The sequence below is a fragment of the Amblyraja radiata genome, chromosome 10 (assembly GCF_010909765.2).
Source record: "Amblyraja radiata isolate CabotCenter1 chromosome 10, sAmbRad1.1.pri, whole genome shotgun sequence".
Taxonomy (NCBI): domain Eukaryota; kingdom Metazoa; phylum Chordata; class Chondrichthyes; order Rajiformes; family Rajidae; genus Amblyraja; species Amblyraja radiata.
Window position 1 is genome coordinate 22,458,015 of NC_045965.1, and position 19,274 is coordinate 22,477,288.

The 19,274-nt window shown below is 44.6% G+C and overlaps 1 protein-coding gene across 4 annotated transcripts in view; it reads left to right on the plus strand.

Moving 5' to 3' along the window:
- Positions 1 to 19,274, plus strand: part of zbtb37 (zinc finger and BTB domain containing 37) — a 37,584-nt gene that overhangs the window by 9,694 nt on the left and 8,616 nt on the right. For 2 of the 4 annotated variants that reach the window (XM_033028331.1, XM_033028332.1), the window contains 3 exons: positions 3,313 to 3,419; positions 8,038 to 8,931; positions 15,731 to 15,833. In XM_033028331.1, the coding sequence (XP_032884222.1) occupies positions 8,063 to 8,931; positions 15,731 to 15,833 (972 nt within the window). In that variant the 5' untranslated portion in view covers positions 3,313 to 3,419; positions 8,038 to 8,062. Of the gene's footprint in view, positions 1 to 3,312; positions 3,420 to 8,037; positions 8,932 to 15,730; positions 15,834 to 17,234; positions 18,346 to 19,274 lie in introns of those variants that run through there. The other 2 variants (XR_004413275.1, XM_033028333.1) reach the window with 2 other exon arrangements.

Here is a 19,274-nt window from a genome sequence, read left to right on the forward strand (position 1 = left end):
GGGTGGAAACAAATCGACATCATGTGACAATCTGGCTAATACAATTTGGCAATGGTGTATCCAGAGAGATATTTGGATATCAGCCACTTACCTACCAGGAAGACTAAATTTAGTGGCAGACACCAGGTCATGCAAATTTAATGAAAACACCGAATGGATGTTGAATAAAAAAGTATTTGCTGATATTACAGCAAAATATGGAACACCAGATATCGATCTATTCGCATCCAGACTTAACCACCAGTTATCAAATTATGTTTCATGGGAACCAGACCCTGGGGCAGCGGCGACAGATACATTTTCGCTGCATTGGGGGAAATTGTTTATTTACGCATTCCCTCCTTTCTGCCTCATTAGTCGGGTATTAAGGAAAATACAACAAGACTCTGTGTCTGGTATTTTGGTAGTACCCGATTGGCCTACTCAACCATGGTTCCCAGTGGTATTAAACATGGTATTAGAACCATGTATCACCATCCCACATAGACCAGATTTATTGCTACATCCCATAACAAGGGATAGCCACCCATGCCATAAACATTTGAACTTATTAATTTGTAGAGTTTAAAAACACCTCTACTACAACTGGGACTGACGGACCGAACAGTGAACATGATCTCGGCGGCCCAAAGACAGTCAACCAAAAAACAGCATCTGGTCTATATCAGGAAGTGGGAGATGTACTGCCATAAAAACAACATCACCTATAGAGACATGAACATCCTGTCTGTTCTGGAATATCTGGCAGGCCTCCACTATGATGAGGGGCTCAGTTACAGTGCCATCAACTGTGCCAGAAGTGCCCTATCGACTTACCTATGGCAGGGGACAGAGCGTTACTCTGTTAGGACTCACCCACTGGTAACAAAACTTATGAGGGGAATTTTTAATACTAATCCCCCAAGAACCAGGTACTCCCAAATATGGGATGTAAGTATTGTCCTGAAGATGCTCAGGAATTGGTCTCCAGCAACAGCTCTGTCCCTACACAGACTGACACTAAAAACAGTCATGCTAATGGCATTGGTCACGGCACAGAGGGTACAGTCACTGCATAAACTAAGACTGGACAACATGACTTCCTCAACAGAAAATATTACGTTTCATATCTATGAGTTAGTAAAGCAGAACAGACAGGGATCAGCAGGCCTCAATATACAATTTAGGTCATACCCAACAGATGACCGTCTCTGTATAGTAAGACATCTGTCGTTATACATGGAGAAAACGAAAATCCTAAGAGGCAATGAGAAGGCACTTTTGGTCAGCCGCAAGCAACCACACAAAAGAGTGACAGTCCAGACCATCTCAAGATGGCTGAAACAGGTGCTAACACAGGCTGAGGTGGATACTAATATTTTTAAATCTCATTCCACCAGGGCTGCAGCTACATCGGCAGCGATACAGTTGGATGTACCAATGGACCGAATCCTCAAGGCAGCAGGATGGTCTGGGGAAAAAATATTCCAATTATTTTACAACAAACCAGTAATGAAATCTGGAATGTTTGCAGAAACAATTTTAAGTTCTGTAAATTAATTTAAACCCATAAAAAGGGGTTATAATTTTGTGTTAATAAATTTTATGATTTCAATGTCAAATTCATGTCCAAATTATGTTAACACAATTCCTCCTACAGTCATCAAGGCAGACGTGATGCATGGACTCGTTTCCACAGCATGAAATCACAGAGCTTTAAAATCTTCACGTAGTCACTCACGTGACTCCGAAGTAAAATAGTAAGATTAAACGAGAACTTACCAGTTTGAAGTTTGATCTGTATTTTATGAGGAGTTACGATGAGGGATTACGTGCCCTCCGCTCCCACCCTTGATCATACACTTAACTGGTATGTCTTCTCTAATCTTGCTATGTTTAGTCATTACAGTTATCTGTGATTTCACACCGCTGCTTTGAAGAATGACACGCATGCGTCCTGGCGGGCTTCTTCACGTAATCCCTCATTGTAACTCCTCATAAAATACAGATCAAACTTCAAACTGGTAAGTTCTCGTTTAATCTTACTATTCATTATGCTACTACCATCAGCAGTTGTATCATCAATGAAGTGAGCCAGTACCTTCAGCAGCCATACATGCCCAGGTCATAACAACCCTACCACCGTGTTTCACAGATGAGGTGGTATGTTTTGGATCTTGGGCAATTGCTTCCCTCCTCCATACTTTGCGCTTGCCATCACTCTGATATAAATTAATCTTCGTCTCATCTGTCCACAAGACCTTTTTCCAGAACTGTGGTTGCTCTTTTAAGTACTTCTTGGCAAACTGTAACCTGGCCATCCTATTTTTGCGGCTAACCAGTGGTTTGCATCTTGCAGCGTAGCCTCTGTATTTCTGTTCATGAAGTCTTCTGCGGACAGTGGTCATTGACAAATCCACACTTGACTCCTGAAGAGTGTTTCTGATCTGTCAGACAGGTGTTTGGGATTATTCTTTATTACAGAGAGAATTCTACTGTCATCAGCTATGGAGGTCTTCCTTGGCCTGCCAGTCCCTTTGCGATTAGTAAGCTCATCAATACTCTCTTTATTCTTAATGGTGTTCTAAACAGTTGATTTTGGTCAGCCTAAGGTTTGGCTGATGTCTCTAACAGGTTAATTCTTGTTTCTCAGTCTCATAATGGCTTCTTTGGCTTTCATTGGCACAACTTTGGTCCTCATGTTGATAAACAGCAATAAAAGTTTACAAAGGTGGAGGAAAGACTAGGTGCTGAGAGCTCTCTTATACCTGCATTAAGGAGGCAATTAAACACACCTGAGAAATTACAAACACCTGTGAAGCCATGTGTCCAAAAAATTATGGTGCCCTGAAATGGGATGATGTGTAAACACAGTTGTAATTTCTACATGGTGAAACCAAAATGTATAAAAATACCCTTTAATAAAAACTGACAATGTGTACTTTAACTACATGTGATTTTTTTCTATTATAAATCTCAAATTGTGGAGTAAAGAGGCAAATAAATAAATGATGGGTCTTTGTCCCAAACATTATGGAGGGCATTGTATATTACTAATATAGAACTGAATGCCGTCAGTGAATACATTGAGCGTGACATTGTATTTGTGCTGTTGTGCGGCTGGATGTAAGTAGGAAACAATGGATAATTCGAGGACATGTTCTTCTCATTCTGTAAAAATAAATAATATGGTAGAGTTACAAAAAATTAAGGACTTCAATCTAGAGCCAAGAATCTTTTCAGGGTCGAGTATGTAATTTCTATTTCATGAATAAATTCATATGTCATATTATATATTAACATACATATAAGTTAATATCTTCTGTTTTATAGATCGAGAATACGTAATGGCTAAGGTCTACAGGATCTCTGTACTGGAACATTGTTGCATGTTTTGCGATGAAGCATCAACCCACTGCGGTACACTTGCCTGATAATTGGTGAGTTTGGTATGGAATTGATGAGTGTACCAATTATCGGCACATGGCCTTCATCAGTCGGAGAATTGAGTATAGAAGTTGGCAGATCATGCTGCAGTTGTATAAGATGTTGGTGAGGCTGCATTTAGAATATTGTGTTCAGTTCTGGGTACCATGTTCTAGGAATTATGTTGTCAAGCTGGAAAGGGTGCAGAAAAGATTCACGGGGATGTTGCCAGTACTCTAGGGCCTGTGCTATAGGGAGAGGTTAAACAGGCTAAGACTCTTATTACTTAGAGCACAGGAGGAGTGTCTCGGAGAGCCTCGCGCGCGGTGGGGGTCCAATCCACCCGTCAAACAACTGCGCTGCCGCCGGCCATAACGAGACCGAAGACTGGAATATGCCCCAGTAGGCAAGACGCCCCACAAGCCTCCCAGGGGACTGTGACGAAGCCGGGCGGCGAGGCCTGGCTGGGCCGAAGGAGCCTCAGCAGTGGCGGCGATGGGAGACTCAGCGGCGGCAACGTGGGGCTTGGCGGCGTCAAGTGCCTTGGTGGCGGTGGGGCCTCGTGGTTGATGAGCGTGAGGGGGAGTGGAAGACAATGGGAACCCGGCGTGGAGGGACAATGGGAGAACAAAGAGGGACCCGGTGTGGCGAAGGGGGGGGGGGGGATATTTCTAGTTTAGAATCCTCTGCCCAGGGGTTAAGTCTCTATTTGTTTGTTCATTTGTGTCGGTGAAGGCGCTGTGCACACGGCAGCCATTTTATAGTCGCTTGTCTTTTTCTTTTTGTTTTCACTTTTAATTTCAAGTTTTTGTGTACCTTGTATGTTGTGACTATCGGCAGACCAATTTCCCTCCGGGGATGAATAAAGTTTATCTTATCGTATCATATGTTCCTGTTCATCAGTCCTTGTTCATCAGTCTATGAAAGCAAGCATGCAGGTACAGCAGGCAGTGAAGACAGAGAATGGCATGTTGGCCTTTATAACAAGAGGAATCGAATATAGGAACAAAGAGGTTATTTTGCAGTTGTACAGAGCCCTAGTGAGACCACACCTGGAGTATTGTGTGCAGTTTTGGTCCCATAATTTGAGGAAGGACATTCTTGCTATTGAGGGAGTGCAGCATAGGTTTACAAGGTTAATTCCCGGGATGGGGGGACTGTCATATGCGGAGAGAATGGAGCAGCTGGGTTTGTACACTCTGGAGTTTAGAAGGATGAGAGGGCATCTCATTGAAACATATAAGATTGTTAAGGGTTTGGACACGCTAGAGGCATGTTCCCAATGTTGGGGGAGTCCAGAGACAGGGGCCACAGTTTATGAATAAGGGGTAAGCCATTTAGAACGGAGATGAGGAAACACTTTTTCTCACAGAGAGTGGTGAGTCTGTGGAATTCTCTGCCTCAGAGGGCGGTGGAGGCAGGTTCTCTGGATGCTTTCAAGAGAGAGCTAGATAGGGCTCTTAAAAATAGCGGAGTCAGGGGATACAGGGAGAAGGCAGGAACGGGGTACTGATTGGGGATGATCAGCCAAGATCACATTGAATGGGCCTACTCCTGCGCCTATTGTCTATTGTCTTATGAGTAGTAAACAAAATCATGAGAGAAAAATAGATCAGGTAGACGCACAGAGTCCCTTACCTAGAGTAAGGGAACCGAGAACAAGAGAACATAGGTTTAAGGTGAGCGGGGGATTTAATAGAAAGCTGAGGGGTGACTTTTTCACATAAAGGGTGCTGATTGTATGGAACACGCTGCCAGAGGAGGCAGCTGTGGCAGGTACTATTGCAACGTTTAAGAAACATTTGGATAGGACAGTGATAAAGGGGTATGGGCCAAAAGCAGGCAATTGTGATCAGTGTTGATGAGACATGTTGGTCAATATGGGCAAGTGGAGGTTGGATTAAAAAAGGGGAACCATCTGGCAAGTATAGAGAACTGAAATAGGATAGACCCTTCGGGAGTATAGAGAATGCAAGGAGTACTCAGAAAAAAAAAAAAATACTAGGGCATAAAGACTACAGAAAATTCCAAAGCATTTTATGTAAATCAAAGACAAGAGCATAACCAGGGAGAGAGAAAGGTGCATTAGGAATCAGAGGTGCAATTTGTGTGTAGAGCTGCAGGACCTAGATGAGGTCTTAAATGAATATTTTGCGTGTATTCACTGCAGGGAAACATAATGGAGATGGAGAATTTGGGGAGGAGGATGGTGAAATTATTGACCATGTTCTTGTTAAAAAGCTTGAGATATTAGATGCCTTTGTGAACCAAGGTGGATAAATCCCAGGGCCTGATGTGAAGCATCTCAGACTGATATGGGAGGCAAGGAAGGAAGGAAGGAAATTGCTGGGGCTCTGACAGAGATTTTCAAGTCTTCACAGCCACAGGTGTCAGGAGGGCAGCAAATGTATCTTTATTCAAGAAGTACAAGCCAGATATTTACAGGCTAGTGATATAATGTTAGCCGTGGTTGAATTCCAAAGGGACTGGATTGGTCTTCACTTGAAAAGGCAGGAATTAATTAAAAATAGTAAGCATGGTTAAAGTTAGGGGAGATCCTACTTTAATTGAATTTTTCAAAGGGATATCAAAATGTATTGTGTGGGAAGGAGTTGCAGATATTGGTTTACACCGAAAGTAGACACAAAATACTGGAGTAACTCAGTGGATCAGGCAGCATCCCTGGAGAAAAGGAATCAGGGTCGAGACCTTTCTTCAGACATGTAAAGAAAATGTATTGCTGAGGGTAACGTGGTTGACACAGTTTACCTAGAGAGGATAATGGTGATTTCAGTCTTTGCCTCCTTTACCTTGGCCCTCCATCCTCCAAAGAACCTCCTGAAGAAGGGTTTCGGCCCGAAACGTTGCCTATCTCCTTCGCTCCATAGATGCTGCTGCACCCGCTGAGTTTCTCCAGCATTTTTGTGTACCATCCTCCAAAGAACGTTCACCTTTGAAAGGATCTCCATCCACATTCACCACAATGGCCACTGATTATATATTGGTGCAATAGTAATGCTCCTGAGTATGAGAGGATCCACGGGTTTGGTCTTTTGGTTTATGTGTGTGGCTGAGGGACCAATGATGTGAAGCTGCCATCTGTGGCATTATGACTGAATGTCTGCCAATATCATATAGAGTCGTGCAGCGTAGAAACAGCTCACCCAGTCGGTACTGACCATCAAACATTAAACCTGCACTATCTATTTATTCTCCACACTATTTCATTAACCTCCCTAGATTCCACCACACTTAGATTCTAGGGGCCATCCATATTGGCTAATTAACCTACTAATCTACGCATCTTTTGGGATGTGTGAATAAACCAGAGGACATGGAGGAAAACCGTTGGGGAGAACTACAAATTTAATTGTAGAAAATGTCTGCTATTCTATTATCGATTATTAGCTAAATATGAGGCTATGGAGTGTGGTGATGAGGTAGAACATTCTGGAGCCTAATTATGTGCCTTTGATTGATGTTACTGCAAGAAATTGCCAAATAGAGCTCTTTTGGGGGGGGGGGGGGTTACAGAGATGGTGTAGATCTAGAAATAGTGCTCGCCATGAATTGGGAGATCAGATTGGAAACAAGCAAGTGCAATTACACATAATAGAATAGCTTTGGAGAGGGTTAAAGTGACGGCAGCCAGCCAGTAGTGCAGAAGGGGAAGAACTGTTTTAGCAGATACAGAGATTCCAAGAATGTAATTTGCAACTTCAATCATGGCCATTTCAATGCTGTGGCAGGGCAGGAAACTAGTTTGGAGGAAAAGGCGGATGTTTATTTTGGAGATAACAATATTTTGAATAGGAAAGGGAGGATGGAAAAATAATTTGTATAGGACTAGTAACCGATGTTTTTTATGAGACAGCTGGTTATAGTAAATTTGGAAATGGGAAACAGTATCCAAAGGTAGAACTATCTACTGCATTGTAGTTTCGAAGTACAGAGTGGAAACAGGCCCACAGAGTCCACACTGACCATTGATCACCCGTTCACACTATGTTATCTCACTTTCTCATCTTACACACTAAGGGCAATTTACAGATACCAATTAACCTACAAACGTGCACGTTTTTGGGGTGTGGGAGGAAAGCGGGAGAATCCCACCTGGGCACAGGGAGACTGTGCAAACACCACACAGACAAACCTGGGTCTCTGCCACTGTGAGGCAGCAGCTGCCCCACTGGCCACCCTTATTAGTATTAACTAACATTAAGTCTAGAATGGGAAGAGGCTGGTCAATACTTGGTTGCAAGAGGATCAAGTGAATAAGGACTGAGTCTCATGGATGAGTTGAATTTGAGAAAGCAAGACTGGAGCTGGAATAGAATCCAGAGCAAAACTTGATTTCACTACTTTGATTACCAGGAAAGAGTTCGGGAAGAGGAGAGTGGCAGATCCATCTTCTATGAGTCCCCTCTGGTTCCTATCTCAGTAAGGTCGTTCCTTGAGATCATGCAGTTCATGAGACTTAGTGACCAACAGCATGAAAATCCTGTTGACAGTGCACTGATACTGGAAGATCACAATCTGTCTTGCTATGTCTCAGTCAACAGGGAGCAGCATTTGTCTGTGCCTTTTTGAATTATCCTTTGGTGACTTCTGCACTGCTTTTTCCCCCTGCAGGTCAGTGTGAGCTATACTGGAAGCCATGGACAAGGAGGGCAGCATCCAGCTGGAGGTACCGGATTTCAGCTGCTCCGTGCTGGCCCAGCTCAACCAATTACGGATGCAAGGGCGGCTCTGCGACATTGTGGTTGACGTCCAGGGAAAGTCCTTTCGTGCCCATAAGGCCGTGCTGGCCGCCAGCTCACCGTACTTCCGAGACCACATGTCCCTGGGCGAGATGAGTGCCGTTTCCATCTCCGTCATCAAGAGCCCTGCAGTGTTTGAGCGCCTGCTGGCCTTCTGCTACACGGGCAAGTTGTGCCTGCAGGTGGCCGACATCATCAGCTACCTGACGGCAGCCAGCTTCCTCCAGATGCAGTACATCATCGACAAGTGCACGCAGATTCTTGATAGCATTCACTTCCGCATTGACATCTCCGAGGTGGAGGCCGGGCTGACCCAGGACGGGCTACAGCGCCCGAGCCAGCCCCGCGGTGGCAGCGGCGCCCTCCCGCCCAAACCACGGCGAGGGCGGGCATCCTCAAACTACGCCGGGAATGCGGCCCGCGGAAGCCCCTTGCCTGACGAGTTGGTGGGCGAAGGTGGCAACGACGAGAGGCTGGTGCGCATCGACAGAGTGGGTCAGTGGTACGTGGAGACCGGGGTGAGCAGCGACCGCAGCCCGGAAACGATCCGGCAGATCAGCAGCATGCGGATCAAGACGGAGACTCCGGATGAGTGGATCGTGTCGGAAAATCAGCCATCCGGGGAAGACGGCAGTAGTGCTGAGGAGGTGACCGCCATGGTGATTGACAGTGCTGGGCACAGCACTCTGGTCCAAGATACATTTCACACCGCAGCCTCGAGCGGCAAGACCTCCAGACCTTCCAGCAGCTTTAGTGAGATGGACAGGTAAGAGGGCAAGATTATGCGCAGCTTTACTCATTGTTATTCGGGTTGGGCTGGGGGTGGAATCCCAAAGGGTCTGTGGCTTGGGGTGGGTCACACAGCATGGCGAGCTGGCGGATGGGGGCTGGGTTTAAAGCATAGAATGAACATAGTTTACAACGCAATCACAATGGATGTGTACTTAAATGGGCATTAGAGGCCATAGTTTATAATGGACTTCTTGTTGTACAGATTAGTTTGTGGACACATTGACCATTCACAAGTTGGTATTTTCAAAATCACTGGTTACAGACTATTGGTCCAACTAAAAAAAAAATTTGATCACTGTTTGCTGTGAATGGAGGGATTTAGATCATGATTAGGCAGAGGAGATACATTTAACCTGGCATCATGTTAGGGCCTGTTCCTGTTCTGTACTGTTCTATGTTTTAAAATAAGACAAGTATGGCAGATTTGAGCTGCATTGATAGAAGCTGATAGTAACCATTATGATCCATGTCAACCCCATCTGTAATAATTGCCTGCAGATTGATGAACTTCAACTCAAAATCAATGTTCAAAATCAACAAACTAGATACAAGAAATCTGAAATAAAAACAGAATTGTGGAAACACTCAGCAAGTTAGGCAGCATTTGTGGAGTGCGAAACAGAATGAACATTTCAGGTCAGAGACCCTTTTGCAACGATGAAAGTGAGAGAGCTAATTGACTTTCAGTAGCAGATAATGTTTATAAACTTGTAGTGGGGAGTGATCCAGCTGTCCAGGTCCCTATGGGAATTGTAGGACAAGTATTTCCACGTTGCTTATCTACAGTTACAATGGCGCGATTGCGCTACCTTCAGCTATACAACAGCTTGACCCCGGCATTTAATAAGTGAGAACACCTCAGAAATTATTTTTCTCTGACGACCTATCTTCACTTAAAGTGGGAGATTACAATTACATTTATATTAGTTTAGAGATGCAACATGGAAACGGGCCCTTCGGCCCACCGAGTCCATGCCGACAATTGATTACCTGCTCACACTAGTTCTATGTGAGAACCACTAGTTCTACGTACAACTCACTTTGGTATTCACTCCCTATTCTCTAGGGGCAATTTACAGAGGCCAATTAACCTACAATCCTGCGTGTCTTTGGGATGTAGGAGGAAACTGGTGCACTCAGAAAATCCAAGTGGCCACAGGGAGAATGGGCAATCTCCACACAGACAGCACCCGAGGTCAGGATTGAACCCGGATCTCTGGGGCTGTAAGGCAGTGGCTCTACCAGCTGTGCCGTTCTTAGCCCATAATATATAATAACTGAATTCCACCTCTGATACTTCTTTTTATAAATTACATGTTTATCCCCATGGATTCTGGGCAATGTGAGTTTTCAATCAATTGATGATTCAGTGTTGCATGTTTTCTGGTAAGTGGCAGGATCATCCCATCCAGACTTTAAAGCTGAATGCCCATTCTTTCAAGATCAAACCTGAAGGGTGTTTTAAGTTTCCGCAAGCTCTCTCCTCCACTCTCCACCCTTGCCATCACTTATTCATGGGCTTCAAAGTTTGGTTGCTGATGACAACCACCTGGCCATGAGTGTGCAAGAACTCAGCTCAAATTATGTTATCTTATCTCTGTCACTTTCACGATTTTTGATAGTGTAATTCATTGGATTGCAAAATTACAACCAGTGAACCAGTTCATTGTCAATAAGGTGTTCAGCCATTATCTCGGTAGGGTGTTTTGATGAGTAATGTTCGAAGTTTGTTAGAACTTTAGAGGACTTGTGAATGAATTTCATTGCCACAGTCATCTGACAATTCACACCTCCAAAGGCTTTTGGGGATGAATATTGCCTTGGTGGCGTGATGGTTGTTACTTATCTGTGGATCTGTAAATCTTGTGGACAGGCTGGCCACAATCCTTGAGAGAAGGTAAACACAACTAAGCTTCAACAAGCACCAATGATTGCCCATCGTCTTTGTGGATAGCCTTTCCAGCAATTCTTAATTCCTCACAGTATGTTGGGATGTGATTCCTAGTAAGTTTTTATATGGGGAAAATCAAAAATATGTTGTCCATGGTGTCTTCGGCATTACAGATACCTCACGGTATCTGCGTTTGGTCTCGCTGATATGTAGGAGTCCATACCTAGAACAGCGGATACAGTAGATGAGGTTGGAGGAGGTGCAAGTGAACCTCTGCCTCACGTGAAAGGACTGTTGGGGTCCTTGGACGGAGTTTAGAGAGGAGGGACAGGTGTTGCATCTCCTGCAGTTGCAGGGGAAAGTAACTGGGGAGGGGGTGGTTTGGGTGGGAAGGGACGAGTTAACCAGGGAGTTACGGAGAAAACGGTCTCTGTGGAAAGGGGTGTAGATGGGAAGATGTAGCTAGTGGTGGGATCCCATTGGAGGTGGCGAAAATGTTGGAGGATTATGTGATGGCTGATGGGGTGAAAGGTTGAAGAACAGGAGGGACTCTTTCCCTGTTTCAACTGGGGGGACTCATATATCAGTGAGACCAAACACAGACACGGCAATTGTTTCACTGAATACCTGCGCTCAGTCCTCTTTGGCCTACATGATCTCCCAGTTGCGAAACACTTTAACTCCCCTTCCCATTCTCACACTGACCTTTCTGTCCTGGGCCTCCTCCACCGTCAGAATGAGGCCAAATGCACCTCATATTTTGCTTGGGCAGCTTACAACTTGCAGTATGAAATTGATTTTTTATTTTTAACTTCAAGTAACCCTTGCTTTCCCTCTCTAACCGTCCTTCCTCCACCCTAGTTCTCCGACTAGTTTCATTGGCCTCTTGATTTAATTTTACTGTTTGTATGCCTCGTTGTCAGCTTCCCCATAGCCAACAAGGAAGCATTCTACATTTCCTTGATCGTCTGCTTTGATCTGTTGTTTTCACACCATTCGTTTGCTTTGTACACATTCATATCTCCAGTTTTCCACTCGTTCTTGGTTCTTGGTTTCTTGGTCCTCCAAAATATTCCAAATGGAATTTAAACTGGAGGTGGCACCTCCCCCTCTCCCTCTCCTCACCCCTCACCCTCTCCCTCCCCCTCCCACCCCCATCCCTCTCTCCCCCACCCCCCTTCCCTCTCTACCCCACCCCCTTCCCTCTCTCCCTCCGCCCCCTTCCCCCTACCCCTCTGTCCCGCTTCCACCTCTCCCCCTACCCCTCCCTCCCCATTCTTCCACTTCTCTCCCACTTACCCCACCCCTCTCCCTCTCCCTCCCCCACCCCTCTCTCTCCCACTCTCTTCCCCCTCCCTCCCCTCTCACCCCCCACCCCTTCCCCTACCCCACTGTCCCTCTTCCACCACTCCCCCTACCCCTCCCTCCCTACCCACTCTTCCACTTCTCCCCCTCCCACTCTCCCTCCCCACTATCTCTCCTCTCTCCCTCCACCCCTCTCCCCCTCCCTCCACACTCTTCCCCTACCCCATCTCCCTCCTCCCCTCCCTCCCCCCCTCCCCCACACCTCTCTCCCCCATCCCTCTCTCCTCCCCCTCTCCATCTCCCTCGCCTCACCCCTCTCCCTCTCCCTGCCTGCAGTCATACACAATAATAATAAATTACAAAACATACAATAAACACAAATTAACATCCACCACAGTGAGTTCACCAAGCACCTCCTCACTGTGATGGAGGCAAAAGTCTTAGTCTCTGTCTCTTCCCTCCTTGTTCTCCCTCTGCGCTGAGGCGATCCAGGCCGAAGATGCCGCCCTCCAGTCCAGCGGACCTCTGAAGTGATGTCGCCGCCGCCTCAGCTCCGATTCGGGACGCTACAGAAAGCCGGACTGCCGTCTCCGCTCCAAGTCGGGCCGCCACAGCCTCAGCTCCGAGTCGGGCCGCTGCCGAAAGCTGGAACGCCGCCGCAACGAGTCGGGCCACTGCTGCCTCAGCTCCGAGTTTTGTTGCCTCAGCTCCGAGTCCCTCAGCCTCAGCTCCGAGTCCCGCCGCCTCAGCTGTGAGTCCCGCCGCCTCAGCTCCGAGTCCCGCAGCCTCAGCTCCGAGTCGGGCCGCCGCCGCCTCAGCCCCGAAGTCGGCCAGCCTCGCGTTGTAAGTCCTGGCTGGCTCTGCCTCCTGAGCTTCGAGGTCGGTCGCAGTTGGAGACCGCCAGCTCCGCCATTAGGCCTCAGCGCAGACGGAGGCAGGGAAGGGGGATACGACAAGAAAAAGTCGCATTCCCCCGAAGGAAGAGGCAAAAAAACATGTTTCACACCCCCCCCACACATAACACAGCCTAATAAACGAAAATTTAACTAAAACAAGACAAAAAAAACAACAAAAAAAGTAAAAACAGACGGACTGCAGGCGAGCCGCAGCTGTTCAACATCTCCCCTTACTCTCAGCCGGAAGTTGAGTCTCGACCCGAAACATCACTCATTCCTTCTCTCCAGAGATTCCTTCTCTTCAGTTGCTCCAGCATTTTGTGTCTATCTTCGGTGTAAACCAGCACCTGCAGTTCCTTCCTACACATGGAAAAGCCTAGTTGTAGTGTGCATTTTGATAGAAATCATTCATTCATAATCTTGTTCAGGGGCGTTTATTGTGACTATAACAGTATTGAAACTTACATTGAGTTTAACAGTGATTTTAAGTTTTGTTGAGAATGTTTTCAATCAAAGTGACAAATGTATGAGAATTTAGATATCTGTGGTTGCTTAGGAGACTGAATTGAAAACTATGAAGTTTGACAGATAATACTAGCGCTTTAAAAATTGATACAACTACTTCTAGCAAAACGTGATAGTTGCGTTCCTCAAAGACCTGATTGTGTTATAATGGAAATTGTGTCAATGGGGAAATGTGGGTTAAGGGCTAGAGAGTTTCAACTTGTTAGAACTGCAGGATTTTCAAATACAAATTTTTCATATTTTCAATAACAATAAATATATTCTTGTTACTGCAAACTAAAAATACTAAAGGATAGATGTTACTTTGTTTAATCGTGTATAATTGCACAAGTGTCTGTACAAGCGATTGCTGACGGTGAAAATAACAGCTGTGTTCTTTAGAGATGATGGTGTCCGATTACTGCAGGGAGGCTACAGAGAGACGGATTCCCCACCCGCCCACACAAAACTGTTTATATTTAAGACAGCTTATTTTCTGCTTGTCAATTTCCAAAGTAACTTTTATGTGTTTCTTTTATTCATGGTTAAAATAGTGTTATAACCAATTTGGCTCCATATAATGTAAATAGTGCTCCCTAATGCTTCACTCACATTATATCCAATTCTTGCCATGATTATTTCAGAGCCATCTGTATGATTTGCAAAAGGAATTACAGCTTAGCAGGAAAAGTTTAGTTTATTACTGTTACATGTACAGAGATACAGTGAAAAGCTTTTTGTTGCCTGTTGTCCAGTCAATCAATCTGTGTGCAGTGTACAGATACAAGATAAAGGGTATAATGTTTAATGCAAGATAAAGTCCAATAAAGTCCGATTAAAGATAGTTCAAAGGTCTCCAATGAGGTAGATGGGAGGTCCGGACCACAGGTGAGAGGGTGGTGAGAGGACGGTTCAGCTTGCGTCCTTTTCAGGACGGACGATGACAGCGAGGCTAACATTTGTAACATTTGGACACGAAAAGAAGAAGTTGCCCGATAATTCATTCTATTAGAGATATTTCCTCTGTACTATTCACCTGTCCTCTACAACTTAAAATATATATCTTTCTAACTGCTTCACTCTGATTAAAGAATAGTAGATGGAACATTAGCTTTGTTTCGCTTTCTATAGATGTTGCCTGGCCTTCTGTTTCAGGTGTCTTAGTCTTGACTTTAGATTATTTCCAGCAAATGCAGCTTTCTTTTTTAATTTATCAATCGCTGCTATTCTCCTTTGTGGGAAAAACAATGTATAAGATCACATTTTCCTCATTGTTTACCAACTGCCTTGCCTTTTCTCATTCACTTACTCTATTTGTATCACCCTGAAGCTGCCCTATATCCCATTACATCCACACTTGTACCTTTTGTTTCATCAGCATATTAAGCATCTCCTTATCCAAAGCTTTGTTAAAGTTGATGAACAACAGGGTCCCATCACCAATCCCTGCAGCACAGTACTTGTCATAGAAGAGTCTCCCGAATTGATTCCCACTCTCCATTAACTAATCCATAATCTATACCAGTATACTCTCCCCACTCCCAATGGTGTGTGGATGAATCTTGTTTAATAACTTCTTGTATTGATATTATATTCATATTCATTCATTCATTATTGTACCTTATTTTGAAAGTCTAAATGTACTCCTTCAGGAAACATGAATGATACGTGAACTGTGTGGTATGATTTGTGTGACTAGAAGAAGGGTTTAGGGGGACTTCAAGTTTACAAAATAGGATGAGGGAAACCAGGAGAACAGTTTTGATATTATTTTAATAGATGGCAGATTCAACAGGAAAGTGATAAAACTGGCAGAGATGCAAGTCGTAACACTGGTGGAGATAGTTGGTCCGAGTGAAGGTATGGCTGTGTATTCTGAAGTTTATCATTGGTTACAATATGACACTGTGATTGCAAGTAGTCTGGTCCAGGTTTAGATATGGGCCTCGTGCAAGAGTTGGAGTCAGTAGCTTGGGAGCAGACTTTATGATGGAGATTGAATGGAATATTGCCTTTTAATTTTTTTTTTCCCATAGGTCACAATTCCTCATTTCAGAATGTTCTCGTGCTGGTTTGTTAAGTGTGTCGGTGTTTTGTGTCAATGTCCTGTCCATTTGTAACATTCCCCTATACTGGCGCTGACTAAACTGTGCATCATTGCTGTGCTTGCTGAACAGGTTCAGCCCATCGGGCAGCGTAGTTTGCACCGTGTCGGAGCGTCACAGAGCAAGGAGCGAGTCCCCAGGCAAAATCGATGAGCAGAAGCAGTCCAATTCACAGGTAATTCCATCAGTGCCAGTAGGGCAGTTATATCATTCATGATATTATTAACCTGCTCTAATTTCAGTTCTTATTTCAGACTAAAATCTTGTTTCTAGGTCTTTCCCAAATATAGGACAATCCTTGAGATTGAAATGTGGAAAGCTGCAGTATGTATTGTATTGGAGTCAATATGGGGAGGGGGTTTGTGTAGCAGGTGTGGGTGATGAACTGGCTTGTGCCCACAACTCTGTAACTTCTTGCGGTCTTGGACTCAGGAGTTGCCAAACTGCTGCGATGCATCCCAATCTTTCTGTGGTGCACCTACAGGGATATGATGTGGATTCTGTTGATATACATATCACGTTGTTCTGTTCGTGAGTTGGTTACTGGCCATCTCAAAATATACAACAGTTATGTGGTGTGTTTTGGGTAGGATCTGTTAAATGAAGAAAAACTATGGCCCATCTAATTGGAACTAGAGCTCAAAGGCTTTGAGAATCACTGTCAGTCATTCCTCCCAATCATTTCCACGTGCCATCTCTTGCATATTTATCCCAAAGTATTATTTTTCTAAATAAAATTTGTTTAATTTACATTTGAATGAATCAATTGCTTGCATACCTTTCTGAGGAATATGCTCCATTGTTCGGCTGTTGACACACTGAAATGATGGGCTGGGGTTTATTGGACAAACACCTCAGCTATCTGTATGTCAAGGCATAACGTAATGAAGCAAGTCAAAGGAACTCGTGTTTGCTGTCAAAGAAAGAATAGTCCTGCAGTTAAGTCAAGAGATGCAACGGCTGTAGCCTACTTCAGTAGAGGCACTTCCCTGGATGTGTTGAGGAGCTTAGGCAGATATTCTTCCCCCCAGAATGGTGAGAAGGAAGCCAAATACTGAGATGAAGGTGGCATGGTTGGAAATTGTGAGGGAGTTCAGCAAAAGATTGTGGTATGGTGGTTGGCTGCTCAACAACTTGTAGCATTGATGGAATGTGGTGATATTGAAGAGACAGTTTAATTTGCATTGAAACTCTTGCGGGATGCAACGCCCATATTGTTCTAGTGAACTAAGCAGGTATGCTCTGTGTGATATTAGGATTACATTCTGATGTACACATCGTCCTTTACCCCACGTTGCCATTTTGAGCATGCATTGCCAGATCTCTCTTTACATCCCTGTGAGACACCACTGCTTACAAGCATCCAGTCACATAAATAACCCTCTACCTTCACCATCTGTCTCCTATTGCCTAGCCAATTTTGTTTCCAATTTACCAATTTGTCTTATTTTCCATGGGACCTAATCTTTTGCACTAGTCACCCACGTAAGACCTTGTCAAAGACCTTTCTGAAGTTCATGTAAACCGCAACTACTGTACAATGCTTATCACATTGTTACCTCTTCAAAACATTCAGTCAGATTTGTCGGACAAGAATTGCCATGGAACAAAGAAACATAAGGAGAATTCGGGTCGAGCAGCATCTGTGGAGACTTTCCATCAGGACCGAGAGTGAAGAAAATAAGGTTCCAGTATACAGTGGTATAAAGGCAGAGGGGAAGGGAAACAGAGGCTGGTAAGTATAAGTAGAACCAGATGGAGGATGGGTGGAATGATGGTCAGATGAACTAGGTAGGAGAGGGGAAAATGAACAAAGTGAGAGGAAAACTAGGTGGACAGGCAAGTGGTGTGGGAGGAGAGCACTGGGGGTGTGGCTTGCCTGAAATTGGAAAGTTCCATGTTTACATCATAGAGCTAAGAGTTACTCATGTGGAATATAAGGCCGGTGTGGGAGAGTTAAAAGGACTTGCAACCAGGTGTTCCACTAAGCAGTTACCTAGTCTATGCTTGGTTTCCCCAATGTAGAAATGGCCACATTGGGAGCATGATTGCACTGGACTGGGTTGGAAGAGCAGAAGATGAACCACAAGCCTTACTTACAAGGGCTTTTTAGATCCCGAGGGACGGGGAGGGGTGGGTGGGGAATCATTAACTGACCAGACAGTCAAAAAGAAATATTAGGGAAAGTAGAAAGGAGGAGAGGGGAAGATGTGACTGGGATCACATTGGAGCTAGTAAGAATGGCAAAGGATGATATGGAGGATGCAGAGGCTGTTGGGGGGAAAGGAAAGGATCAGGGGAACTCTGTCACTGTTCTCTCTGGTGAAAGGTGTAGATCAGTCAGTATTAGTTGACCTGATCCATGTCATGTTTTACTGCATGCCGCTGTGTATCTGGTTGAGTGTCTCATATTATCTAGTCTGTTAGTCCAGCGAGAGCAGACACGTAGCAAATGGAAAAAATGCATGTGTGAGCATTCCATCAAGTATGGCAGAGTGTAAGCCACTTTTCAGGAAGAAGGAAGACATTTTAGACAGTCAAGAGCAGAAGACCTCACCTAGAGAACAAATGCAATCTTCAATCTGGAACGAATATATGGATTGCATTGGGTATAATGAACAATATTGCTTCTCCTGTCTTTGCTTGGGTTAAAAGTGGGGTTTGTAGGTGTCTTGCAGTGATGAAATAAAAAAAATAAAAGATGCCTAGTTATACTTTACATGGTTCACTTGGGGGAAAGTTAACAATGTACATGCAGAGAGCACCCTGAAAACCAGTGTAAATTGTTGGAAGAGGGTACTAACTCATAAACTGCCCATCAGTCACCTCCTGCCCCGTCTGTGAAAGTTTCCTGTTCCCACTTTATCTAAATCAGACTCACCGAAGCAGGGCGCAATCGAGTCATCTACAATTCTGAGAGATTGCCAAGAAAGAAGTGAATGCAGATTGAGCAATTGTTAACGGATGAATGAATGACAGGGTTAAACTGTGTTAAGTTAAGGTACATATTTATCATTGGGAATTGCTGGATTCCTCTGTGAAACACGGATTAGCCCGGTGAACATCAGGACATCCCCATCCAGCATAACTGGGTGCTGACCACAAGAGGTCCAGTATGCAATTCCTCCACGTCCACCACCAGAAAGGTGCAGAATAAACATTTTGTTATTACTCCACTACTGGCATTTATATCTGTCTTGACTTGTCGATTGGTACTAAAAGCTGGACAGTTGAGGAGCTGGTTGGTGTCAAAAGCTTCACTACGACACATCTGGGGCAGGAATTGGTACTTTTTCCTGTCCTATATTGCAATGTGTTGTCATTTCTGGATGATGTCTCTGTTACCAATTCATGCTAACCTCTCCTAACTTTGGTTCTTGAAGACCTCCTAGCCACCTAATCCTTCCCTACTGGTCCCATAACAAACCACAAGGATTTCAAGCACGTAGAATGTAAACCTAGGGGCATGTTCCATCCTTTGTCCGGTTGCTGTCTCACACGAGGCAACTATAACACTTTCTGCAATAATGCCTCCTCATGGAGAAGGTTCCATTAAGGGCTGGGGCCCTGATATTCCTGCTGCCTAGCTGAGTGACAGCATTTAAATGAAATTCAA